Below are 27,467 nucleotides of genomic sequence, written 5' to 3'. Positions count from 1 at the left end.
CCGTTATCCCTCGGCCAAGGGGCGTATCGGCCGGGCTCCGAGCGAGCGAGTGGGGACCTCGCTGCGCGCGCGCGCCAGTGCTCGAGAGACTCTCCGCGGCTCAGCACGCGTCGACACGTTGTGCTCGCGTACAGAGAAGAAAGCTGCAGTATCAGGAAAGAGAGCGCGTTCATCGATATTACAGGCTTCGCATATAGCAGCGATAGAGTAAGCTCGAAAATGTACAAGTGAGACTGTACGCTCGTGCTACAGCCGCGGCGGGCGGCAGACATGGCGAGCTCCGATGCATCGTCCTCGAGATCCGCAGTAGCAGCAGCAGCAGCGGCAGCCGTCGAGACGAGTGTTGTTGTTAGCGTAGTTGTGCCTCGCTCACTCTAGCCGTGTACGCGCTGGAGAGAGCTGGAGCCGGGGGGCTGGGGGTCGTCCTCGGAAGTAGTGCAACGGTAGGCCTGCACCTGCTAGAGCAGGCGCAGACATGCGCCTATGCTCAGCCAGCGACGGGAGCCGAGCAGAGCCAGCTCCTTGTGCTCCAGCAGCATAGCGGCCTGAGTCCGGCTAGCGAAGCAGCACAGCAACAGACGACGAGGACGACGAGGACGACGACGGCGACGACGACGGCGATCATGACGCCGACCTCGGCGCCGGCGGCCGTCGCTGCCAGTCCCAACAATCCCGTGGCCATGAGCCAGCTCGGCACCGTCTACGCCACCAAGAGACGTCGGCGCAACGGCAAGAGGTGAGGGAGCATGTTTCTCCGAACTTTACTGCTCTGTGTGTGTGTGTGTGTGTGTGTTGTTAAATCGATATTTCGACGACTCGTGCTGGCTTCCTTAGAAAATCAAAGTAGATACGGGGCGCAATTACGATGCGTCCTTGCGGAACGGCGCTAAGTACTCGGACGTCCGGACGTCCGGAGGGCAGTAAACAAACGCACACAGTGGATGGATAGACACGCGCGTATATAAGCTGCTTCTTCGGTTTTGCGCGCGTCTAATGGTCCGCGGGAGTCGCCGGCGGCGGACAGTCCTGGAAATGACTGTTATCGCCTGCGACGCGCTGCGTTAGAAGCGGCGAGAGCGCCGAGGACGAGTTCTAATGTTCTATAATTTCGCTGACTTTTCGAGGAGGGAGAGAAGCCGAAATTGCAAGGATCACTGTTATTACGCTGCGACCGAGAACTGATTATACTCTCCTCTGCGTTCGCTCTCGTTCGCTCCTGCGTTCGATGCAGTTTCGACGTTATTCCGAATAATTTTTACAGCTAGGTTATATCCACTCGTTTAATCGATTCGGAAAAAAAAACGAACCGAGACGAGCGTATATTAATTCGGAGGAGCATATCGGATATCAATTACAACAAATTAAAGAACCGCCTCGCGGCCCATCCCCATCCATCTGTATACGAGCGTTTTATAATTGTAATTGAATAAAAGAAAAGGGGCCGCGAGAGAGCGAGAGATAGGTACAGCACACATCCGGGCATGAATTCAAAGAGCCGATATACTCACACGCAGGCGAGATGGGCAGGTCGCTCTGATATTCTCTTTCTCTCCGGGGCGCGAGAAGTATGCGCACATCGTAACTTGGGTAAACGGCCACGCCTGCACACACGTATGCGATATGTAAGCGAATTGTATCCAATTATTATTGTCGCTTCGGCGCTCGATCCTCGACTCGTTTTCTTGTACCGCTGGTATATACAGGTGTAACTATGCCGGTGCTGCAGAGAAAAATCCTGCGGTTGTAGGGGGGGGGGGGGGGGGGGGGAGCTGTCTCGGGTTCGCGGAGAGACGATCCGATACAGCCGATTCTATTCTATATAGCTGGGAGTGAATGACAGGGCAGGTTCGGGGCTGAAACGAGTTTTCCGCGATTGATCCGTCGCTTATATCCGCGAACGAGATCTGTCTGAGACTTTAATGACTCGTGCGTCGAATTTTCTGCTATTATGAGGCAAAGCACTTTCTATGTTACCAACGCGTTCAAGGAATATCCAAGCTCGAAGCTCTCCTCCTCGCATATATTTTTAATGAAAAATTATACACCTTGTATACAGGCGCATCATCGCGTACCCTGCAATATCAGAGCTTTCTCTCTCTCTCTCTCGCTCTCTCTCGTCGGCAGTCGGGAAAAAGGACGATCGCACAAAACTACTGGCGCGGACTCGATACGCGGGCCAAGAATCCCCTCGTTTCGCCGCGCGACTATCCTCGGATTTGCATACACACGCGCGCGCACACACACACACACACACAGACAGACAGACAGAGAAGTGCAGGGTGCAGCTCTCTCACCGAATCAACGCGAGGGCGCGAATTTCACGACGAGCCGATCGATCCCGGCGTGGGCGAGTCTGTGTTCGCTCTTCCACGCACATACACGCATACACACACACAGACACGTGTGCGCGAGTGGCCGCGTCGCGGGAGCGTATGATTACCCCGCCCAGTGGCTAGCTCGAAGGAAGATTACACGTCTGCGGTGCTGCTGCTGCTGCTGCTCACTCTCTCTCTCTCTCTCTCTCTCTCTCATGCGGCGCGATTTTTGCAACGGAGCATATCAAGCGCAAACGAGAGCTCATTCGGATGAATAAAACGGCGGGTCCTGCGGATTTAGAACCGGCGCGAGAGTGAGGGTAACCCGACACTCTGCCCGTGGATAGAGATAGAGTCACCCGATACTCGGCAGCGTTCTCCTTTAGTTCCGCGCGAGGAGTAAGCGTGTGTATAGAGACGACGCGGGCGTCGATCAAAACAGATTAGCGGGCCGCGGAGGTGTATCGGATTCGAGACGGTCACCGGCTACCGTATTTTTTGAGGTTAGGTCGCGCCAAATAAAGAATAAAGCTCCTAATAATACAGTTCGACTTGCGTCGCGCCGCCCATTTTTTCAGCTCCAACGTATATACTCGCATACGCGTGTGGGTGCGGTGCGTTGTTGTGTCACACACACACACACACAAACACACACACACAGAGTGTGTAGCCTACTCTCATTAGCGAGAAACGGGGCGAAACAGGGAAAGACGGAGAGTGAGCAGTAGTTGCGGTACACCCCGTGGACCCCAGGGGAATCGGGGCAAATGAAATTAGCCCTAGCCTCATAAATATCGCCGCGCAAGTTCCGCGCTCTCGCTAATAAGACTAAAACCTGCTCTCTCTCTCTCTCTTTGTTTTTTTTTTCGCTCTCTCGGAAACTACGTTACACGTTCGAATTCACGGATGGTAAGTATATGTAAGCACAGCGCGATTATCGATCGGTAGTGGGGGCACATATCCGCGAGCGAAAAATTAAAATATAAAGTAGACGGGACTACCGCGAAGCGACTCGAGACTGGTACTCGGGAGCACCGACTGATACCGGCTCTCTCTCTCTCTCTCTCTCCCTCTCTCTCTCTTTCCTTATCGTCGCCATCGTCGCCGCCGTCGTCTCGTATCAAGGTCTACGGGGCGACCCCTATTCGTATTAGTTCTCTCTCTCTCTCTCTCTCGGCGCTCCACCCCCCGCTTTATGTATATCTATATGTCTAATATGCGGGGGAGGCCCGCTGACGGGCTGTGCGCCCGCCCTTTGTGATTTATCGTTCCGCCGCGTCTTCGCCCTCTCTCTCTCTCTCTCTCTATGAGTTATTTCGCCTTGCTTTTCTTTTTTCCTCCTCTCTGTCGTTCGGCCTTTTCTGATTTACATCAACGTCGATTTCGTGTACACACGCGCGGAGAGAGCTGATGATTTATTTGTGGAACTGCGTTGCTATAGGGATGGCTTTGCCTCTGTTTGGTTCGATAGGAAATCCTCCGTTCGTCGCAAGCACTGCTATAGAGAAAATCGACAATCGACTCTGATTTTTTCGCGCTCCAGTCGACTCGTGGAACCGGATATGAGCGCGCGAGTGCCTCTACACGGATCATATCGGAGAAGAGTGTATAGAGCGACGATAAAAAAAGAGAGGCTGATTTACTCGCTCTCGGACGCGCCGTGCCAAATCGGGGTGCAGAATCGATATAACGCCGATTTGGTCCGGGTCATTTTCCCCTTTTAATTATACGTGGCTTAGCCGGACTTCGAGAGGCCGTAACCCCATTAAGAGCTCTCGCTCGTTGCTTTCTTTTTCTTTTCGGCCCAGCGAGGAGAGTGAATCTCTCTCTCTCTCTCTCTCTCTCCTTGTGCTTCATTGCGCGGGGCTAAATTAAAAAAAACGATTTCTTGTCCAATCGTTTCAATTTTACCGATTCGCGTACGCGAATTGAATATTTCATTTAATACTTTGAAACAAAGGCTATATTCCCACACGCAGTGTTTTTACCTCTCCCATATCCGAGATCAAGAGAGAAAGAGAGCCGACTATGGCCCGATTCCCTCGAATAACAGGAGCCGCGCACATACGCACTACTTACCCGCGATCGCTCGCCGCGCTGGTAATTTCCAGGTCCAGCGGATATTTATCCGTGGAATTCGACGCAGTCTGTAAGGTCAATCCGGTGCAGCAGCAGCAGCGGCAGCCAGTCGTTCCCCGCCCTGATACGTATAATTGCCCGCGGCGTTCCTTTCACTGTATATACACACACCTATAACTATATACCTATACGCACACGTACACTCGATATCTTTCTCTCTTTCTCTCCGATTCTTCTTCGCCTCCTGTCCTCCTCCTCCTGCCTCCACACACACACACACACACACACACACACGAGCGCGCGCGCGCGCGTATACAGAAAAGATTCCGCGAGAGAGACAGTCAGGAGAGACGTATATCTACACGAGTTAAAAACCCCGGGAGCTTTATCGTCACTCAACATCGCAAATCTCGATACTTTTTCGCCTTCTCTCTGCGCGCGCGCACGGGGAGATCGAATTTCGCGCGTTATGAGAAGCGCCTTCGCTTCTCAAGAGTCATTTTCCATTCCGCGGATATTATGGCTGACGGCGCGATAAGTTATTGCTTGCACTCGATATTCCGTCTTTTTTTTTTTTTTTTTTGCTCCGATGCAGACACGCCGGCGTGTTTTTCGAAAGTCAAGGGGATGCATTTAACGCGACGTGTAAGTAACGCGAGGATGAAACCCGCGTGTGTGGAGTTTCGTATACCCTTGTACGACGTCGTTTCGATCGTTCAGACTTTTTTTTTATGCCTCTGGAGGACGGTTATTGGGATGAAAGTGGCTGTTTTTACGCTCAGGGCCGATAGCTCCGCGAGTTGTGTAATTTTCCCCAATCACGAGGCCGTAACCTACCTACCAGCTATGTGTTTGCCTCCCTCTTCAAAATCCGAAAAGCTCAATTACAAAGTATTCCTCATCGACGCCTCGAACTTCCCCATAAAATCCTCATAGCTCCACAATCGTAATCGCTTCATTCCCTCTCGCATCCGGTCTTCTCCTCGCCGCATAGTCGCGTTCGAGCGCGGAAACGATCTTCAAAAAAAAAAACCCCCGTGAAATTGCAGCCTCGTTATACGCCCGTTTTTATCAGCGCCGAATTTTCCGAAGCCTCAGCGCGGGGCAGCTTTCCCACGCGCGCTAGGATGTAAGATTCGCGGGAAAAGCCCGAAAAAAGTAGTAAGAGAGAGAGAGAGACGCGCTTGGATCATCGCTCGTATCCCCGAGGGCTTTTATTGCCGGATGCTCGGGCGAAATTAAGTCGAGAGAGTCTACACAGCCGTCCGCTCGAGTTTTTTCCCGCCGAATCGGCGCTCGCTCGCGCGCGAGTTTAACGAGAGAGAGAGAGAGAGAGCTGGAGAGCTGGAGAGCGATAATAAAGGAGGAAAAAACGCGGAGCAGCTGCAGCGCCGAGAGAGGACACGCCTTTTGCGGTGTATACTCTGTATTACACGGCTTTACGGCGATCGGGCCCGATAAAGCGCAAAACAAGTCATAACCGCCGGCTCTAATGATCGGCTTTTCGCTGGGAGAGTGGGTGGTGCGAGCGAGAGCAGAAACGGCTAATAGATTCTCTTTCTCTCTCTCTCTCTCTGCCGTAAACTCGACGATGTTACCTCTTAACGGCCTCTCTCGGCGTAGTGCTCTTAACAGTCGCGCTCCCTTCCGCTTGCGGGAGCTACTTCGGCCGAGCGCCACCTAGCGGCGTATACCGGCACTGAACAAAGCTGAAACAAAGCCTAGAGCTCAGCTCCGAACTCTTTAAACTTCTCTCCGTCCGTCGGACGATAATTCCCCGTAAATCCCGGCGATACGCACATCACCACACGGGGGAAATGCAAGCTGATTCCACACACGCAAACATCAGGCAAAATCCGCGCACAATCCGCACACGGGAGAGAAAAGAGCTTGTCGCCTCGCTCGTATCGTCGGCCGCAGAGGCGCTAGGATTGCGGGGCTAGGCTTAGGCTGTGTACATAAGCCGCGGCTGTGCACCCTAGGACTATCGTCGCTCTTTCTCTCTCTCTCTCTCTCTCTCTCTCTCTCTCTCTCTCTCTCTCTCTCTCTCTCAGTGAGCTGGCCACTAATGAGATCATGCTCGTGTAACCCGCGAGGGTTGTCCAGTGGCTTTTTCAGCGGAAAAAATCGCGTTTTCGCCGCTCGACCGAGCGCTACGTGCACTTGGGCGAATTCATCCGGCCGTCGGTGAGCTATTTGCCGCGAAAAACGTCGATTTTTCGCGATACCGATCGCTGCGCCGATTTTCTAAGATCGTCTCTCGCTACGGCACGATTCGCGCGGGCCGTTTTTCTCGATCGACTGGGGAGAAATCGCGGAAAAAATCGAGCGCGGGGGAAAATTTTCACGGGATCTAACGACCGAGCCGGAGAGACCATTTTTCCGCTTTTCGAGTCTCGTGTCTATATGTACACACTCGATCAAGGCAGGGCGTGGTTTGCACAGCCCTGTCGCCCTGTCCCCCCCGGTACGTAACACCTAGGATAGGCTCATCAGATGCTCGAGCGCGCAAGAGAGAGATAGAGAGAGTGAGAGAGAGAGAGAGAGAGAGAGAGAGAGAGAGAGAGAGAGAGAGAGAAGGGCTGGCAAACGAGATTACTATGATCCCGAATCCGAACAAACTTGTCTCACACACACACACACATAGACGGACTTGTATTTTGCGGCTACTCGGCTTCGGAATAATCCAATAGATCGCGCTCGGCTCGCTCGCTTTTCTCTCTCCGCGATGCAGCTCTAGAGCTGCGATTATCCGAGCGTAAGTGCTTTTTAGCGCGATGCGCGATGTCTGCAGCGGCTCTCCGATGTATGCGTATTAGAGTGGCGAAGACCCGCAAATGTCCGAGCTAACCCTTTTTTCCGATGACGCCGGAGGTTTTTTTCCCGCGGTGGGAGGGCTTTTTCGATTTCGCATCCGATTTTGAGGTTATGCGTGCAAATCGCGAGAGGGAGTGTATTCGATTCTCATTGAAGTCGGCCACTGGTGAAATTCGATTCAAACGACAGCGAGGACTTTCCTCTCTCTCTCTCTCTCGTGCGTGCGTGCGTGCGAGGGGTTAATTACACCGGTGGATCGATGACCCTAACCTCAAAAATCGCGGGAGAGATCTCTCCTCCGAGTACGACTGCAGCACATCGGCAGGTTCGAGCCAAACGCATATATGCAAATGAGCTAGCTATGCATCGATGAGCGACAAAGGCAGGAGTATCGGAAGAAAGTTGAGCCTTTGCAGCGGAGAATTTCTCTCGCAGAAAACAGACGAAAGGGAGCAGACTATATTCCGCGCGCATGCTGCAAACAAAGTGCATTTTCTTCGTACGGCCGTATTGGGTTGCACCCTTTTACTGGTTCACGTTTCAATCAATGGCTTTGGCTAGTTTTACACCTGCGGCCCAAGCCAGAGACAGACTAGTCGAGAGCAAGACGCTGACGAGTTCGCACAGCGGAATTCCTATATATTGTCTGCTACCTGCTCGCGCGAGAAAAGAAGGATACAGAGTCGTCAGTCGAATTTAGTGCTATACTATAATAGTCGACGAAATCGAAGGCAAAAGAAAAAAGTTCGAGCGTGTGCAGTGTGTTTGGTGAGAGAAACGTGATACGTCGCAAGAAGAGTCGCAGGTGCAACAGCGGATTTGAAGCGATCCACTTTCGAGGATGCGATAAAAGTTTCTCACATTTCGAATCGCTCGCATACCTCTGTACTAAGCGTAGCGCTTTGAAAACTCATTAATCAGAGCCTTCTTGCCGAGCAACAAAAAAAAAAACAAAAAAAAAAAAATCCCTGTAGCTCTCGAATAATCAAAGAATCAATTGCACGCACCAGTTAATCCATTTAACACCCACGACTGCGAACCGAGTGCCGAGAGGTCGAAGAGAGAAAAAAAGGAGAGAATCATCCCGAGACCGATTCCGCGTCGTCCTCCTCGTCCGAAATAAAAAGAGAGGAAGGAAGGAGCAACAAAACTGAGAGCGCGCGCGCCGGAGCGAAGTATCTCCGAAAGGCTACAGGCTTCTGGTATGCGCCGGTATCGAGTCATTACCATCTGGCTCTAAGTCGCGGAGGGTGCGACTTCGCATCCATTAGGATAATTGCTCCGCGTTCGCGAGTGAGAGAGAGAGAGAGAGAGAGAGAGAGAGAGAGACGGGACCTCGCGATAATTCCAGCAGGACACCTTCTCTCCGCGCTGCTGCTTCTTCCTCCTCTTTCTTCGTTCGGGGCTGACGATTTTTCGAGTGAGGCTTTACACGCTGTTAACAATTAAAACGTTATTCGCGAGTATGCTCTTCGTTACGATCCAATTTTAACAATTACCACTGTATCCCCTAATTACAAGCGCGCGTGTGTGTCGACTGTCCTAATCTCTTTTTAAAAATATCCGCGGTAATCGCGATTCGGAATCCACGAAACGGAGAGAGAGAGAGACGACTACGTAGGCGGACCTCAGCCCCGAGAAGTGGAAAAAAAAAGAAAGAGCCGCGCGCACATGCCATCTACGGCAGCATCAGCAGCAGCAGCAGACGATCAGTTCGGCAGATAAAGAATAAACTCGGACGACTGTACTACTCTTGCGGACTCGATCTATACGCGCCCTATACGTCTTAATTTCGCCGGAGCATAGCTGCGAGAGAAGAGCGTACAGACATTTGCATATAGAGGTGAGCGTCGGGACGATCTAATTACCGGGCTAATTAATTGGCTCCTCTCGCGCGCGGATATGTTTTATCCGATCGTTCGATCGTCGCCTGTCGATGCGCGCGCGCGCGCGCGCGGTGATTTACGCCCCCGCATATACGTGCGCTTGTTGGAAATGTCGAATTTCCCGCCGATATGTAAAGGGCCAACAACCGAGGTATATAATATCGTCTATATGTGTATATACGGGAGTGAGGAAGAAGAGGGGAGAAAAAAAAAACTCCTCGGCAGCTCATTAATTCATCGCAGGGACTCATTTGCCCCGCTCGCGGGCATATATAACACACACACACAAACACACTGTAGCAGCGAGTCGTGTTTGGCCGAAAGACTGATTAGTCCTGGCCCTCTCGTCTACTACTCCGAATCTCGAATTCGGAGAGAATTTATAGGAGGGGCCCCGCTTGCATTTCTATCAGTCCCCTACTGCGGACTGAATATATAATTGTCGTCGCGCGTTTAGCCTGGAATTAAAGTATGCGATAAAAGTGCGATAGAATTGCCCGTCGCTTTCATTAACGCCTCTCCTCTCCTCTCTCTCTCTCTCTCTCTCTCTTTCTCGATCTCCGATACGCCGCTCTGGCTGCACACGCGCTGCCAATGACAGATTTATTACGCCCTCGAATTGATCCCGCGCGGGATTTTTTTTATTAGCACCAGCTCTCTGTCTCTCTCTGTCTCTGGTGCAGAAACTAGTTCGCGCGCACAGAAGCTGCTGCTGCTGCTGCTGCCGAGAGAAAGAGTTTCTCTCGAGAGGGAAGAGAGTCTCTGTAGCAGAGTGTAGCTGATGGCCGATAGGAGATGGGCCCGGACCTGCGCGCGAGAAAAGTAACGTCGCCTTGCGCGCCGTAAACAAAGCCAGAGGCGTGGGACGATGCTGCTGCCACTGTTGCAGTTAATTGCGCGGATTCCACGCTAAGCCGGACTCTCTCTCTCTCTCTCTCTCTCTCTTGCGCTCTTGGACTGAAGGAAGAGAGGAAGCTCTCCGATGGCGAGATGCGATTCCACGATTGTCTTCCTACTCTCGGGAGAGAGCTTCTTCTCTCTCAATAATCGTAATTTTTTTTCCTCCTTATTATAACGATAATACACGTAGGGGTGCGCTTATCGCGATCCGTCATTAAAATTCCCCCGCTGTCACTCCATATGAGAGAGATTCTTCTTTGAGGAAAATGACCGAAATCCAGAAACTCCCCGGTGTGGGAGAGAGAGAGAGAGAGAGAGAGAGAGTATCATTAGACAGGCGCGCGATAACGAGCTTTTAAACGAGCGAGGAAAGAATGACGCGCCGTCGGCCCAGGGCGAGCCTCTAATTTCACTTTAATTTGAAAGCTCATCTCGCGGTGCAGAGAGAGAGAGAGAGAGGGATTATATACGCGAATATATCGTCCCTATATGCTATATACTTATTCCAGCGCGTTTAATCGCGTTCTCTGTATTGCAGCACGGCGAACGATTAATAACATATATACATATACGCGCACAGAGCATTAAATTAAGCAAAGAGAGAGAGACGGAAGAACGCACGCCGACAATTCAATTAAAAGCAATGGAATAGGCACCGCGAAGAATTTTGATTGACGCGGCTGGCCGAGCTCTTCGCGCTCGCTCTCGAGAATCATAACGGCGGCAGCACATCAGCGACTGCATTAATTATACCATCGTAGATATAGCTCTCTTCCGAGATTAATTGCAGCGAGTCCGACCTCATTGTAATATGCGGCTGATCCGGCTACCGACTATATATATACATATATATGCGAGATTCGATGTTTTTCTCTTTTTCTAATTAGCCGCTATACCATAATTCTTTTACAATTAATCATATTTACGTTATATCCACACACTCACACGGCGACTCGTGTACTAATAGCCGTATTAATAAAGCTCGTCGTCTCTCTTACGTGTATACGAATCAATTCAGGAGGCACTGCATATCGAGTCGGCCTAACCATTAATCATCGCCACCCGCGAAGAATGTCTATATATATATATATATATATAACGATGATACGATTGTGTTGTAACAACGTCCATCTTGAGCGTCCTTGCGATATGCGCCTGGAATAGCTGGCTGTATATATATATATATACGTGTAGAGGCAGTGTATAGTTATCCAAAAATCCATAGTGTTGGTCCGACGCGTGCGCAGTGCTCCTATGCTCTGTCCGCTTTTCTTCCTCGATTCTTCCTTCCTTATATATATATACCTGCGCGTGTATTATATATAACTTGGATTCGCGAAACGCGACTCTCTGCTGCGCCGTATATGCGGAATACTCGAGCATCATCGATCGCTTATTATTATATATATATACCTTTGAGTTTTCGATTATAAAATCAGTCGCATAAATTTTCCCCCATCGCACACACACGCACACACACACACACACTGTTAATCGCTCCTCGCTGGGCATACGGGGCACAGAAATGCAATGATTCAGAAGAGGGCAGCCTGCCTGCCTGCCTGCGCGAGCCCGTTTACGCTCGACGGCGCCGATAGCCATCGTATATATACACACACACACGTGCTATATATATATATATATACATGTAGAGTCGAGCTCTAACCTCGCGCCAGTTCGAGGGAGAGATGTTGTATCCCCCGAGATATCACCTGGCGCGGTGTATAGCTGCACTGCAGTCGGGCTCTTATTTCCGGAAAAGCGGCGGGTGTATTATCCATTATATACGCGCCGTGTACGTGTGTATACCTGTCAGCAGACGAAATAATCGCGCGTATATCGCTCATTGTCTTATTAGGGAAAGCCCTTGGGGGAGGGGGGGGGGAGTTTTCAGCCCCTCCCCCCCCCAACCCTCTAGTTGCGCCGTTATTCGTTTTCAACGGCTATATACGCGCAGGAATTAATAAGACGATTATTGCTCGAGGTGTATATGTATATATATGTGTGTGTGTGTGTGTGTGTGTAGGCGGCCGCGAAAAACCAAACATTACTGTATATATATATATATATATATATAAATGCTGACTTTAATTAAAATGCTTAGGGGTTAGAAAGCGTGATGAATGCGAGAGCCACTGCCCGAGAACTCTATTAATTATCGGATGAGACACAAAATCCATTAACCCTGCGCTTTCTCTCTGCCTCCTCAGTGCGCGCGAGCGAGCAAAACAAAGCTAATTATCATCCCGGAAGAGCGAGTACGGGGGGCTCATCATCGTCACCGTTGAGAATAAGAAAAAAAAAACAAAACAAAACAAAAAAAAAATCACGCGTTTTCGGCTTACTGTGTTGCAGCCTGAAGCCGCCGCAGAAGGACGGCGTGACCAAGTCGAACCCGAGCAAGCGGCACAGGGAGCGGCTGAACGCCGAGCTGGACACCCTGGCATCGTTGCTGCCCTTCGAGCAGAACATCCTCAGCAAGCTCGACCGACTCAGTATCCTCAGGCTGAGCGTCAGCTACCTCCGTACCAAGAGCTACTTCCAAGGTGAGTTGTTTTCCTCTCTGCATATATACGCGCTTATATCTCGCGCGAAATTACAGCCGAATGTATAGTACATATATATATATATATATAGGTGTATCTAGATCGTATGGCCGCTCCCACCGAAAACTCTCGCGGGGCGCACGCGAGCTTCTCGTTAGAGCTGCTTCTCTCTCTCTCTCTCTCTCTCTTGGGAGTGCAGAACAAGGAGCACCGTATAGGGCTTTTCCAACGCGCGTACACAGTTCCTCGAAATAAACTCGTATACGCCTCTGGGCTTGTGCTGCAGCCGGGATGTGTCGTCGACTATCGAGCATCTCTCGAGCGCGCGCAGTGTATCACGCGAGAGCAGAGCAGCTTCTCTGCGCGTCCTTTTTCTATGCAGCAGCGACGCGTAGGTGAGAGGGAACAGGTATCTCGCGCAGCATTGTTCACAACGCTTTAATAGGTATTCATTGCAGCTGCCGGTTCTCGGACTTTTGCCGATGTCCGATATCCGCGCGCGCGCGCTGCCAATGACCACCTTTCACCTCTCTGCTCAGGTGAGTTTAAGGGGATCCATAAGCTCGAGAGACCGTTATATTGGGAAAAAAGCAGAGAGGAGGGGTATATATAGTCTCCGGGAGTACTTTTTACGCTGTGTATTTGCATGCATTACTCCGAGAGAGAGAGAGAATCTCGCCGCTCATAATTACATCTCGCGACGACGACGAAGGGCAGAGGAGGCAAAAAGACGAGGATATAATTTGTCTCCTCTCTCGCGTGCTCGAGTGTGTCCCTCTGCGTTGGGCCGAAAATCGACGAAATCAGAGGAGGGGAAAGAGTCGCGTCAGCGCAGGCGTTAAAGGGGGAAGCTTGTATGTTATACGTGTCCGACTTTCTATGCATATAAATATGGAATCCTCGGAGCGGCGGCTATCAGAGCGATAATCGAAGCGTATCGGGCCAAGAACAACGGCGTAATGAGCGCATATAAGCGCATAACCTTCCTATCATCGACGCGATCGCCGCAATGAGAGCCAGGCAGTTCCGGTATGGTCCCTCGTCGTTTTTTTCTAATTCACCGTACTCCACATACTTTATCGTCCAGAGCGAATGAGAATCAGCGGTAATTGACGCTCTCTCTCTCTCTCTCTCCTTAATGCAATTCCGATTATCCCCGTTTTTATCTCTCTATTATGCGCGAATTAGACGCTTGTATCGAGTGTAATTTCCACGAGCTTTCGACTGCGGCTAGCTGCATCATTTAATAGCCACGTTGTGTGATATGGGGAGAGAGAAGAAGATCGTTCGTGCGGCTATGTTTTTCTCTAAACAATCGGCGCCGCCTTTCAGCTTCCTTATTTAAAAGCGCCGTTTTCGAGATCCCGCTTAGGTCGTTATAGTTTACCAGCGCGTCAAATCCCGATTTCTCAATCCCGCGGCGGTGGCCTCTTTTTCTCTCTGGCGCATATATATGTATATAACGAGTGGATATATCGCCGGCTTATTAACTGGCCGTAACGTCGCGATATTGCGAGTATAGAGCAGTTAGCTCGCGTGCATCGAGCGGCACACGCATCGGGCATCGGTGCACTGCATACAAACAGTCTCGGAGCAGCTTCTTGCCACGCAACGCGACACCGAGCACTCCTGACCCACTGCCGCTTATATATATATATATATACATACACATGGGCTATTAGAAGTATAACACCTATATACACTCGCGATCTCTGAAATCGGCATGTTTCCGCGAACTCGCCAAAAAAAGAAAAAAAAAACAAACCTCCGGCGAGTTTTCTCTCCAGACAGACACTGCACGCTATATACAGTCCTGTATACACAGGCGAGTTCCAGCTCAGCTCTGAAACAACAGGGCGTAGCTTGGACGGAAATTAATTAGCCGCAGCAGCAGCAGCAGCAGCAGCAGCAGGCTGCGACCCCCTCGGACTCGGCGCAGTTCCGCATACTCTGCAGCGGCGGCGGCGGCGGCGGCAGCATATGGGCGATGCGATCGCGAGGCGCGCACACACACACACACACACACATACCACCTGGTTTTCAGAGCTCGCCCCCACGTGAGCTGTTACTGATTGCTTCCTCACCCCCTCCCCCGAATGAATGGACTTGGAATATAGGGCTAATAACTGATATGCCCTGCTGCTGCTGCTGCTGCTGCTGGCGTCAGGTCGTGTAATGCGCGTATATATATATATATAGGAGTAGGCGTGCGCGCGCGCGCGCGGGTCACATCGTGCCTTTCTACCTTTGCGTCTGCTGCTGTTCGATGTGTGTGTGTATATATATGTACTGCTGTCCGCGACTGGATGAGGCTTTTAATTTACGCTCCGAGCCGACGGGTCCGTAGTTTTTTCCACTCTTGGATGGAAAATGTGGAGAAAATTACGTAGATTCTTTAACAGATCCTCCGAAATCGATCCTTCAGTCCCGTATGTGTAAGAGAGAGAGAGAGAGCGGTTTTAATGCTCGCGATATTTCAAAGCCTGCAGAGGGCCAGCGAGCAGTAGCGAAGGGAGAGAAGCTAGCTGCCTTGAAAATATAGCCCTGTAAAATGATTAGCTGTAAATCTAGAGCTTGCGTAGAGAGAGAGAGAGAGAGAGATAGCCCCCACCTGGCGCTATATAACGATATACCCTTCTTCGTTCCGCTGCTGCGCCGTTCTTCCATTACCGACTCTCGCAGTCTCGATTTGTTCCTTCAGTTATATTATAGTTATACGACAGAGGGTGAAAACTTCTGTCTAGCGGTTCTTTTTCTTTGTATAATACATACATTATACTGGGCGCTGCACTTATTGTATTTTATCAACGAGAGCAAGAGAGAGAGAGAGAGAGAGAGAGTGATTTATAATTGTGTGCGGCGTCACGCTGAGCTGGCTCTTTCGAAGATTTTACACCTCCTTAACGTTGCCGCGAGAGTATAGCGCAGCCGTTATATATAAGCCTTTGGATTCGATTAGCGCGTCTTGATGATCTCTGTATTAGGATTGTTCGATCAGGAGGCGATGCGCCACTTGCAGCTGTGTTTATGCACGTGTGGTGCTCGTCGTTGCACGTTCAATTTTCGGCAGATGCACGCCGATGTTTCGCGCTAAAGCAAGAGTGCTATACCAATCCGAGAAAGCCCCCCCCCCCCCCCCCATACATAATTGCTTTGTTTATCTGGCTAGGATATCGCCGCGCGCTTACTCACTCGACGCTATTAGCATAAACAATACACACGCCTACTTTCCTTGGATTTTCCCGAATACGCTGCTCTACTCGTATCGACCGGCGCTGCTGTATACATCGTATCATACAGGCGTCACCGCAGCTGCACGTCTCTTACTATACATTCTTATATCAAATTCGCCTCTATCGGCTCATCCGGAGGATTTCTCACACGCACACTACTCTCTTTCTCTCAGCACAGCGTGTATTAATAAAGCCATATACCTATTTGCGTTTTATATCCCCTCGTAAATAACAATTAGCCCGCCAGGCGGCGTATAAGGCCCTCCTCCCCCTCCTCCCCCCCCCCCTCACTCACTCGCGCTAACTAACAAACTAACCGCGAGATTAATAGCTCTCCCCCCGTAGAGAGAGAGAGAGAGAGAGAAACTTGTTAAAAAGCGGCCAATTTATTCGCTGCCAGCAGGACTGTCCGTGTATATACCCTCTCTCTTTCAGTGTCCCGAAATATCGCCGCGGATTTCTCGACAAATATAGCCGTCGCATTGTTGCCCCTCGGCGGAGGAAAAATCACGGCGATACATTCTAGTTAGCCTGTCTGTATATATACATTTATACAGACTTACGCTGCACAATGATTATTTCACGCGAAATTAGCGAACGAGTTGCGGCTATACGACATCGAAAATTGCGCCGAGCCGTATACACGGAGGAGAAAGAATGAGCGAAGGGTGATCCGTATCGCTACTGTGTATACAGGGATAGGGCGGGTCACCTTCTTCGACGATTCTCTAATTGCCGACGGCGCAGCCGTATACTGTTGCTGTATACTTTTTTCTCTCTCTCTCTCTCTCTCCACTTTATGCGCACCGAGATCGGGAAAAAAAAGAAAAAAAAAAAAAAAAACAATCAGTTATATATAGACACACCTATAACGAGGCAGCAGCACACAAGGGCTCGGCTAAATCAATTGATCGTACACAACGAGACGTGTATCGTGTGTGCATCAGCGCAACGCGTCGATGACTAGGTGATAATTTTTCGGCGGCGCGTGCCGCTCGTTAATCACCATCCAGCAGCAGCAGCAGCAGCAGCAGCACTTTGACGTATCGCGGATAATGGCTCAATTATAGGCATTCACTTAAACCCGCTCGCCCGAGTATGTATATTATAAAGCCCTAAAAAAGTCCCGAGTCATCTTATGCTTCTCCCACGACTCGCGTCGATATACCCGCATGGCTTCTTGTATACGATTCGAATCCCGGAGTGGCGGTTCGATTCCGCAAAGTCCCGTTCCAGCTATATAGTCGTGATATATCGCGTAATATGTAATATATATAGGCAGGCTTTCACGCCCGGCTGAGCTCCGGCCGGGGGCAGGAGTGACACTTCCTTTTTCTTGACCGACCAGCTGCCCTCTCTCAGCTCTCGACTGCGCTACTATATACCTAACCCCCTCGCGTAATAGCCTCATTAGAATGCGCAGGAAAAAGTTTCGAAAACGCGCTTGCGATAAGGCATCTCGGCCTCGCTTTTTATCCGCAACGCTTCTCAGGGGCTCTCTGTGTGTGTGCGTTTATGAGTGACTTTTTATACTATAAATATACCTGAATAATATAAAATAAAAAATTTTTTTTTTTAATGAAAAGCACCTCATGCGAAATCTCTGTATGTTGCAGTTGTGATGCACAAGGACAAGGAGGAGAACTCGCATCACGATTCGCATTACCGTACCCGCGAGCTGGCCACTCTCGCCGCTTACGACCACCAGCACCTCGACGGTGAAATGTTCCTGCAGGTAATGCCTCATAATGTGTCCTCTGATATCTCAATCTCTTCAGCGCTCCCCTCACTCACTCACTCACTCACGCACACACACACGCGTAAAAGCAGCGGAGGCAAAAAAGAGAGCCGCTCTCTCTCTCTCTCTCTCTCTCTGAGGGAGGACTTATATACGAAACTCGGGGCCGATAAATCTCGGCGGCGCTTCGATAAATAGCCGCATCGCGTAGGGAAAATAATAAACGATAAATCCGGGCCTGATTATTAAAAGAGTCGACGAGAGAGAGAGAGAGAGAGAAACGGGAGGATTTCGAAGCCGTATATTAATGATTGATTAATGACGAAGCGTCAGCCGACGAAGAGTATAGATGGAGCCGTTTCGATGACTATATCGTATATAATACGAAACATACCGTCAGCTTAGCGCCGCGTAAACGACCGACAGAGGATGATCATTATTTTTCACGTATCCGTCTGCGAGAAGAAGAGGAAGAAGAGCAGAGTCGCGTGCATTTGTGTGCTGCTGCGTTTTTTTTGTTTTTTTTTTCTCCCAGAGCTGGCGCTATACCTGCAAGGTCTTACTTGTTGCTGATGCTTGCATGTCCGCGCACGGCGCAGTTGCCGCGATGTGTGTCTAGCTGCTGCTGTGCTCTCCGGCCATTAATTTCGCCGATATGTCAGACACGCGCTCTGTAGCTCTCTCTCTCTCTCTCTCGCGTCGTCACCGATGATATGCGCTCTGAGAAACTCGTAGGAGGCTCTTTCTCTCTATATAGTGGAATATCGCGGAAAGTAAAGCCCGCCGTCGGCGCGTCGGAGGAGGTTCGAGTCCTTAGCGTATTGATCGCCTCCTCTCTCTCTCTCTCTCTTGGTTCGCCTTCTGCTCGAGTCGCGGCTGCCTTGACTACGAGCTTGGTTACCCGGGCTCCGAGTCGTGCAGCCCGTGTTGTACATAGCAACGTCGCAGGAACCTGCAGCTAACTCGAGAGAGTCTAGATAGAGAGTCGTGCGCGCGGCCCCAGAGTCAAGGTGAGCTCACAACACGGAGAGAGAGAGAGAGAGGGCTGCAAAGGCAATTGAACGGAACACGCGAGTGCAGCACACATCACGCGACTGACTCCCTCTCTCTCTCTCTAAGCTTCACGATCCACTGACCCCTGACACTCTCTCTCTCTCTCGCGCGCGATTCGAAAAACTTGTTGCCAAGATACTCGCTTGCGGGTTTCAACGCGCCATCTGGCGGCGAAAGAGCCTATAAAGATGTATGAAATATATGCGGGAGCGAAATCCGAGAATCTCGAGCCGACCTCCATCTTCTCTTTCTCTGGCTTCGATCGCGCTGCAGAGGCGGGCAGATTGACAAATCCCATTACGCGCACCCCTCGAGGTCGCGCGCGAGAGGCCTATCGACCAATCCCGCGCCAGCATCCGCGCGCGCATACGCTGAAAATACTGATTTTCCCCGAGCGAGCGAACGAGCTAAGGGTGGGGAGGCTGTATCGCGCGCCTGGTCTATTGGGGTGGATTTCTCGGGGGCAATATGGAAGCTGCACACCATTTTATCGACCACACACTATATCGCATTAACCCTGTATATAATAATACTCTTGTTTTCATGTGTGTGTCTGTGTGTGTCTGTCTGATTTACAGGCGCTGAACGGCTTTCTGCTGATCCTGACCTGCGACGGCGAGGTCTTCTTCGCGACCCACAGCATCGAGAGTTACCTAGGCTTCCACCAGGTGAGAGACTCGCGTGCGTTATATGCAAGCACGTGTGTGCGTGCAGCACTGCCCGACTGAGAGAGAGAGAGAAAGAGACATTTCGCATGTGATCTCGTGACCGCGGGCCAGTGCGCCGCTGCTCTCTCTCTCTCTCTCTCTCTCTCTCGGTGCGTTCAACACGTGTCGGTCACGCTAGCCGCACACCGTTCCGTGTGTGTGTGTGTGTGTACGTTGGATTCTCTCCCCTTTCCCTCTGTGGTAAGCGGACTGAAAATCGAATGTACATAGCGAGCATCATCCGGACGGAGGATCCGTGAATGGAAAAGTCTCACGATCTCGATTGAGTTATGTGACAGGGCTAAACAATTAATGCCGCTTAATGAAGACACAATCCTCTCGCCGCGCGCATATAACGACTCTTCGCCCTTCTCTCTCTCTCTCTCTCTCGCTGATTTTTTGTTTTGTTTTCGCTCAGCGGACTCTCTCTCTCTCTCTCTCTCGCGCGCGCTCATAACTCTCGCGGGTAATTGAGAGCTCAACCCGTTCCCTTCTTCTTCGTGTTGTTATTAATGCGCCGGCGCAGCGTGGATTAATTATTATTACGAGCGCGGTGATTTCGTTGCTCTTTCAATTTTTGCACGAGAGGTCGCGCCCTTTCATCCCGAGCCGAAAGTATTTCGTTATATATTTCGCGCAAGCAAGACCGTAACGGCGTTATGCGGGCTGTAATCAGCTCCGCGCGGTTATTGAATGATAATTGAATCGAGAGAGAAAGAGAGAGAGAGAGTTTGCCTCGTTTTATTTTGTTGTCATTTGTATGCGGTGCATCAGCGTACGGATTGTGTAATTTAACTTCGCGCTACACCTACGCTATTTGAAGAGAATAACAGTAATTCAAATAACTCGCAGTCTGCATCAAGAGGACATACGTTTTCCAAATTTTTCATCTATGACTTTATTAAACTATCTTTACACCTCGACTGCTCAAACCAGAGTCAATTTTCCACACACCGAGAGAAAAGAATCCTTGACACAAAGCAGAATTCTTAACTGTTAAGAAAATTGGATTAAAATATGGAGAAATCCAAGCGTCTTAACAGTTAGGTTTTCAGATTTTTCAATTTTCCTAACTTTCTTTCCATCGACTATAATTACTTGTTTTCACTTCTTATTATCATTTGGTATCGCTCTGAGACTATTCGATGTTGAAAGATTCTTTGTTTTTGCAAAATATATTGCATATACGAAACCATCACGAAAGTATTTGTGCATACAGAATCTTCGACTTCATCGAACAAGCCCTACGATATTTCAAATGTTGTGCATCAATATGCTTTCTTCCAGGTACGTAAAAAAAAGCATATCACGCGTGAAATAGTATATACGCGCACGTTTCGACGCCAATCGCTCAAAAATGCCTAAATCCTTAATAGTTAAGAATTCTTCTCTTACTGTGAAGAAATTATCGTTTGCAACAAATACATGAAAAATAAGCTGTGGTTAAGTCGCTAATCATTTGCGACAAGGATTCTTTTCTCTCAGTGCACACACACACACCAGCCTATAGTCTTGAAGCATATATTATAAATAATATGCAGTGGTTTATACGTCAAGCTATCGGTTACTTCTGATTTCCCGGTAATCGCGAGTCCACCGCCGGGGTTGGCAGTCATTCAGGCTCGTTTATTACTCTACCTGCACACGAGCTATACGCTAATGCTCGCTGCTTAAAAATTCATCCTCCTCTATACGAGCGATTCAGTGCGCGGCTACAGTCGCACTTTTGCCAAGTATACAACTATATATGTATATGCAGCTCGTAATTGATTGCGACGCGACTATTTTTTATTCAAAGCCGCGTCAAATTTTCATCCGGACTGTCCGATTGCTTCGCGATCGATCGCGCGTTGAAAAACATTGTTGTCGTATACTCGAATGCGATAACCAAAGATTTTTTTTTTTTTTTAACAAAGTGAAAAAAAAAAAAGAAAAAAAAACAACCACTTAGCAGAGCATGGTTTCGATCCACGGACCTCTGGGTTATGGGCCCAGCACGCTTCCACTGCGCCACTCTGCTGCTTGCGCTGCGAGTCGCAAATTCTCCGCCCGGAGACTCGTTATCGAAACTGCGGGACTCGCTGCTGCCGCCACCTGGCGGTCGCCGCGGCGCTCGCTTTTATACCTCCATACGTGTGGTTATTTATATTTTTTTTTTCGCGCGATTTTTTAATAAAGATTGTTCTTCTGATTCCTTTCAGTCGGACATAGTACACCAGAGCGTGTACGAGCTGGTGCACAGCGAGGATCGCGAGGAGCTCCAGCGGCAGCTCATGTGGAATTCGTTTTTACCGGCCGAGTCGGCCAGTCTGGCGCTGCACGAGACGCTTACGCCTCAGTACGGTCACCTGCTCGAGCGCAGCTTTACCGTGAGGTTTCGATGCCTACTCGACAACACGTCCGGATTTCTCGTAAGAACGTTTTCCCTCATTTCGCTAGTTTTTAACGTTCGAATTTAAAATTTCCCGCCTAAAAGTAAGCGCAGCTTTGTTAGCGCAGACACCCGAGATGAAAGACTTGTCCCCCCCGTATTATGCGGGAACCTCGCAAAAAGCCCGAGACTATTTACTTTTTCAGAGGCTCTTTCCGCTTTAGCTCTGCATACGTGCGCGGAGAGTGTAGAGTCACAAAATCATAATTAATAATTTCAATGCCGTGCAAGTGGATGCAAGAGCGGCGCGCGGGAAAAAGCGAAGGACGTGGCTCTTCTCTTTCTGTCATTACGCTCTCTCTCTCTCTCTCTCTCTTGGACTAATTGCTTTTCGCGCGCGCGGCGCGCACAAATGAACGTCTCCCCTCAGGACAAAAAAAGTGCCTTTATTTGCGCAACGCCATTGTTCCCTACGACCGAGACTTGAAAATTCTATAATATCTCTGTAAAAACATCATCGAAACTGTATCCGTTACAGAGATGTATCGTCGCTCCGAGCGCTCTCGATTAGAATTCAAATGAGCCGCGCGCGCGCGCGCGCGCTCGCGATAACCGTTACGTCCGCGTATTATTATTATAGCGCAAGAAACGACCTCGGCGAAAAGGGACGAAACGTTAATTACACGCGCGGGCGTCAGGTATATACGTGCTGGAGAAGATGAGAGCGCATTATAGGTGGTGCAAGAAAGATGCGCTTCGGGAGCAGTAAAGCTCGCGCGTATACACGCGTTATGGGCAAAAAAGGGCCTTCGTAAAAAAGCAGAAGAAAATTCAAACTGTAATTGTAAAAGCGAGCGGGCGGCGCGTCTGTGAAGTATCGTTCGTATTTGTTTGCTTTTTACGTGCAAAATTAACTAAATCTCGTGATTCACCTTCACACGCAGCGACTGGACATAAGGGGCCGCGTGAAGATCCTCCACGGCCAGAACCGTAAAACGGAGGAGCCGCCTCTGGCGCTGTTCGCCCTCTGCACACCGTTCGGACCGCCGTCGCTGCTCGAGGTGCCGCAGAAGGAGGTCATGTTCAAGAGCAAGCACAAGCTCGACTTGGCCCTCGTTTCCATGGACCAGCGAGGCAAGATGCTGCTCGGCTACTCGGACTCGGAACTTGCCAACCTCGGCGGCTACGACCTCGTGCACTACGACGATCTCGCTTACGTTGCCAGCGCCCACCAAGAATGTAAGTTTATATATGATTTCTTCAAATTGCTCCTCTATTTCTAACGGTTCTATCGTTTTCTCCAGTGTTGAAGACCGGTGCTTCCGGAATGATAGCCTACCGCTTCCAGACCAAGGACGCAGGCTGGCAGTGGCTGCAGACGAGTTCGCGGCTGGTCTACAAAAATTCCAAGCCGGACTTCGTCATAAGCACGCACCGACCGCTCATGTGAGTATATCGCGCGATGACGGACGATCTCGAACGAGTGTAACGCGCGCGATCGTTTGCAGGGAGGAGGAAGGCCGAGACTTGCTGGGCAAGCGGACGATGGACTTCAAGGTCAGCTATCTGGACGCCGGTCTCACGAACAGCTACTTCTCCGACAGCGACAGTCTGGGCGGCACCGGCTCCTGCATCGGATCCCAGATATCGACTCAGTCCCAACAGCAGACCCAACAGCCGCAGCAGCAATCCCAGCAGCAGCAGCAGCAGCAGCAGTCGCCTCAACCTCAGCAGGCGCAGAGAGTGAACCGACGGTACAAGACGCAGCTCCGAGACTTCCTGTCCACGTGTCGTAGCAAGCGGACGAGCAAACTGGGTAACTATAGACATTTATTCGATTAATAGACCTTGTTCTAGCGACGGTTGCTAATGGAAAACAATATACTCGTTTCCACAGCGAATCAACAGTCCGCGGCAGCAGCAGCAGCGGCGGCGGCGGCGGCAGCGGCAGCCGCGCAGTTGTCTCCGCTGTCCCCAGCGACAATGGGTGGCACCCCCACGGCGGCCAGTACCGCGAGTGTCGGTATGGGTGTCGCGCCTGTGGACTATCTCGGAGCGGCCGCAGTTGCGGACAGTAGTGCGGCTGCGGCGGCGGTAGTTGCCGCTGCGGCTTACGGGAACCTTAACAGTATGTATCCGGGCGCGTCTTACGCGCCGACGGCAGCGGCTGCGGGTCCCGAACCCGCGCTCACCTCTTACATAGGACACACCGGAGGCTATCACCATCAGGGCCTCTACTCCCCTGCGACGCTCGATAACAGGTGAGTTGTACGTTTTTTTTTCTCCGTTGCGAAAGAGGACGATTCGAGGCTCTGCTACAACAGCGAGTCTTTTTTTCTCGGTTTCAAGGTACCTGACGGCGACGGAGAACCTCTTCCAGTATCGACCGCTGGGCAGCTACTATCCGGAGTACCACGCGACCACGGGCTACAACGGCTTCATCGACGCGGTCTCGTTGCCTCCGACCTACGAAAGTCACCAGCAGCTCACGGCCACCGCGGCTGACTCGCCCAAGTACGGCTACGCGGACGTGCGAAATACCGCCGGTTATGCCCTGAGCAGTCCCGTGCACCAACAGCAACAGCAACACCACCATCAGCATCACCAGCACCATCCGCAGCAGCAACAGCAGCACTCTTCCGAGCCCAACCTCGCCGTCAGCGCCGCAACGATCAGCGGTTCTCGGGCCGGCAGCAGACACTCCTTGGAGGCCGCATCCGTATCGTCCAATTCAGCGGGTAGCTCTCCTGTGACCAACAGTAGCAACAACAACAATAACAATGGAATGCTGACTCCGAAGCTCGAGGACGTCAAGCCCGATGTCTACAACAGTGAGACTGGGCTCAGGCAAACGGTGCTCATGTGGGGCGCGCCACCGTCCTCGAGGACACCGCCCACCAGGAGCAACGGAAGCTACAGTCCCCCGACACCTAATCGCGCTGGTCTCGATTGTAAGTATCGCCGCTAAGTGGCCCGGGGTCAAAGATAGCCGCTAGTGAAGTTGCAGAACTCGAAAGAGTAATACTGCTCGTTTCAGCTCGATCCGACCCGCTGAAAAGCCTGCAGGAGATGAACTCGATCAACGGCGAGTGCAAGTGGAAGCGCTCCTCGCCGGTCGATGCGCCGAGTCCTCCTGGAGTCCGCGTTGTCTTGGCCTCCAAGCTTCATCAGCAACAGCAGCAACAACAGCAGCAGCAGCAGCAGCAGCAGCAGCAACAACAACAACAACAACACTCGCACCATCAGCCCCAGCAACAGTATCCGGTGGTGACGTCGGCGCACTACGGCACGGGCGTTTACCAAAACGAGGCTAGCCAGAACCCGGGCGCCGTCAGCGAGGTATGGCAAGGAGCACAGCATCACTATCACCAGTATTATCCCTACCACAACCATTCTACTACCACCGCACTACCACCACCACCAATTCCATTATCATCACCACCGTCGACACCGCCACGGCACGCCTCTCAGTGAGTGTCACTGCGTGGACAGTCTGATATATTTATATTTTCTCTTTTTTATCGCAATTTTTATTCCTGTTTTGTTTTATTTTCGATAAATGATAATACGCCCCGTGTACAGTGTACCAAAGACTCCGAAATGTAATAACGCCTTTCTACTGGAACAGACTTGTACAGTAGGTGATGATGACTTCATGTCGCAGCACGTTATCGCCAGCAACGGCAACGGGTCGGGCCACCTCGAGCAGCGACATGTCCGCGGTACCGGACAGCAACAGCATCGTCAGCAGCAGCAGCAGCAGCAGCAACAGCAACAGCAACAGCAACAGCATCAGCAGCGGCTCATACTGTCGACCGCGAGTGGGAGAATCGATCAGCTCGGCGATGCCTGCCTCGCGGATCACAAACCGGACGCCGGCAGTCCTTTGCTGTCCATCTCCGAGGTGACCAATACGCTGCTTAACCAATAGGTCGGCTATTGCAATAAATACACGTCGTAGAGAGTAAAAGGAGCTTGCTGCAGCTCTCGTTCGTAGAAATGATGACGCGACTTGATGATGTATGTATCATACACGCGACGAGGCGGACGAGGCGACGAATCACCCCAATTGTAATATAACGATCGCATTGTGTCTTCATTCCAACGCGGATTAGGATGTCGATATTCGAAAATTCTTATCTTTCTCCTTCAAGTATATACATATTATGTACGTATCGCACTGCGCAAATCGTATATCATAGAGAGGTGCGTAAACATTATATACGCCTGTACGACAACGAAGACATATAAGGACGCAAGCAGTATCCGACATTTCCCTTTTACTTTGTAACTTCCTTCACGTTGTCTTCATTCACGGTATACATAATAGGATATATATTATACGATATACATATCTGTTCTTTGAAACGCGACAAAATGAAATACGCATTCTGTGATATGTGTTAGCTAATTTAATTCCAATCATCAAAAGTGAAATTTGGTGTTGGCTCTCTATCTCTCTCGCTCCCTCTCTCTTTCTATCTCTGTATCGTACTTTGGTTTAGCTGTGTATAAAAAAAAAAAAAAAAAAAAAGACGAAAGAAATATGAAAAAAGCCAGAGGCTATATAATTGTAAAATCAAACGATATCGCAACAAAGTGCGAGAACAAGGTTCGTAAGCGAGGAATATAGTTGAGTTACAAAGGGAAAACACGTACAATAATTAAAAAAAAAAAGGATAGCGCGAGTTCGTTTGGTCGGAGTATCGTGTCTTGCCAATAATTTTGTTAATAAGTTTGTAATTTTGTGTACTTAATCAGTTTATACGCCTGTGTTTATGTACGTGCAGTATGTAGACGTTGTTAGCCAAGCTAGATGAGACTTCCACGAAAGCCTTACGTAAAATATCTTTCAAGAATACTACTAATAGTGATACGTAACGATTGAAACGCGAATGTGTGAATGAGAGAGAGGGCGAAATTTCACTACGCGAAAAAAAATAATAAAAAGAAAGATAGAGAATAATTCAGAATGGTATGTACATTCCAATATGTATTTGTATTTGTAAATGTAATTTATACTCTAGGGCGTCGGTGCAGAGACGACGCCCGAATTACCATTAGCAGCTAGTGAACAATTATGCGGATCGAAAGAAAATGGAGACAAATTGTACAATATACATATGACGCAATCACTAGCCGAATTTGGTCTTCTACATAAATATACATATCCAGTTTATCAATTTATGCGAATGAAATTCGCGAATCAGTCTCTATTTCTTCGACATTTTTTATCTCGTATCTTATTAACGCTCTTGTGAATTATAGAGTCTCTCTTTCTCTCGAAACGCTATTGACGAGAGAATCTAATGAATTATTCTGTTGTAATCCACTAACGATAAGTACTCAAATCTAGTCCTCATACAATGCGAATTGAATAGTTATGATTAATAATTATTATTACGATTATTATTATTATCATCATCATTATGATCATTATTCTTATCGAGAAATTAAGAAATCGTTTAAGATGAATATTACACTTTAAACTTCGTCGTGCTTTAGCTGCGGTGAATTCATCGCTCGTTTCTACGCGGACGATCGATCCGTTATACTCCAACGATTGTACATAGTTACAAAAATTCAGTTCGCGTAAAAGTAAAACGGATTGATATACGATATCATTAGCATATTTAAATGAACGACGGCTTCGATCGGCGCTCCAGAAACGAGCGAGAAGCACTTTGCGCAGTCGAAGCGGGATATCGCTTTTATTCACTCTAAGACATGTATTATACAATAAGTAATAAAAGAAGAAATGTATACGGCCGAAAAGAAGCAAAATCGATCTCCTTTCTCATAGCTATATATTCTAGTATCGA

The 27,467-nt window shown here is 49.8% G+C and overlaps 1 protein-coding gene and 1 non-coding gene across 5 annotated transcripts; one reads left to right on the top strand and one right to left on the bottom strand.

The window, feature by feature from the left end:
- Positions 1 to 57: 57 nt before the first annotated feature.
- On the top strand, positions 58 to 27,467 carry LOC100123827 (circadian locomoter output cycles protein kaput). Of its 4 annotated transcripts, none has more exons than XM_031921992.1 (12): positions 58 to 736; positions 12,353 to 12,543; positions 17,393 to 17,511; positions 19,146 to 19,235; positions 21,476 to 21,685; positions 22,590 to 22,884; positions 22,950 to 23,091; positions 23,154 to 23,461; positions 23,543 to 23,906; positions 23,995 to 24,596; positions 24,683 to 25,115; positions 25,274 to 25,403. In XM_031921992.1, exons 1-12 carry the CDS (start codon positions 624 to 626, stop codon positions 25,284 to 25,286), a joined length of 2,880 nt encoding a protein of 959 aa, XP_031777852.1. In that variant the 5' UTR covers positions 58 to 623; the 3' UTR covers positions 25,287 to 25,403. The 4 variants fall into 4 exon arrangements, with proteins under 4 accessions (XP_031777852.1, XP_031777851.1, XP_031777849.1 ...); XM_031921991.1 differs by having other exon boundaries at positions 59 to 736; positions 24,683 to 24,984; positions 25,310 to 27,467; XM_031921989.1 differs by having other exon boundaries at positions 59 to 736; positions 25,228 to 27,467.
- Positions 21,223 to 21,294, bottom strand: TRNAM-CAU. Its single transcript has one exon. It is a non-coding gene; the product is annotated as a tRNA-Met (tRNA).

This window comes from Nasonia vitripennis, chromosome 1 (assembly GCF_009193385.2).
Source record: "Nasonia vitripennis strain AsymCx chromosome 1, Nvit_psr_1.1, whole genome shotgun sequence".
NCBI lineage: Eukaryota > Metazoa > Arthropoda > Insecta > Hymenoptera > Pteromalidae > Nasonia > Nasonia vitripennis.
Note: the sequence above shows the minus strand (reverse complement) of the source record. Positions and strands in the feature narration are given on the sequence as shown.

Coding starts and splice junctions, on each gene's coding strand:
- LOC100123827 (XM_031921989.1), top strand. CDS start 624: ATGACGCCGACCTCGGCGCCGGCGGCCGTCGCTGCCAGTCCCAACAAT. Junction 12,544..17,392: donor TACCAAGAGCTACTTCCAAG/GTGAGTTGTTTT, acceptor TGTATGTTGCAG/TTGTGATGCACAAGGACAAG. Junction 25,116..25,227: donor CCGCCACGGCACGCCTCTCA/GTGAGTGTCACT, acceptor CCCCGTGTACAG/TGTACCAAAGACTCCGAAAT.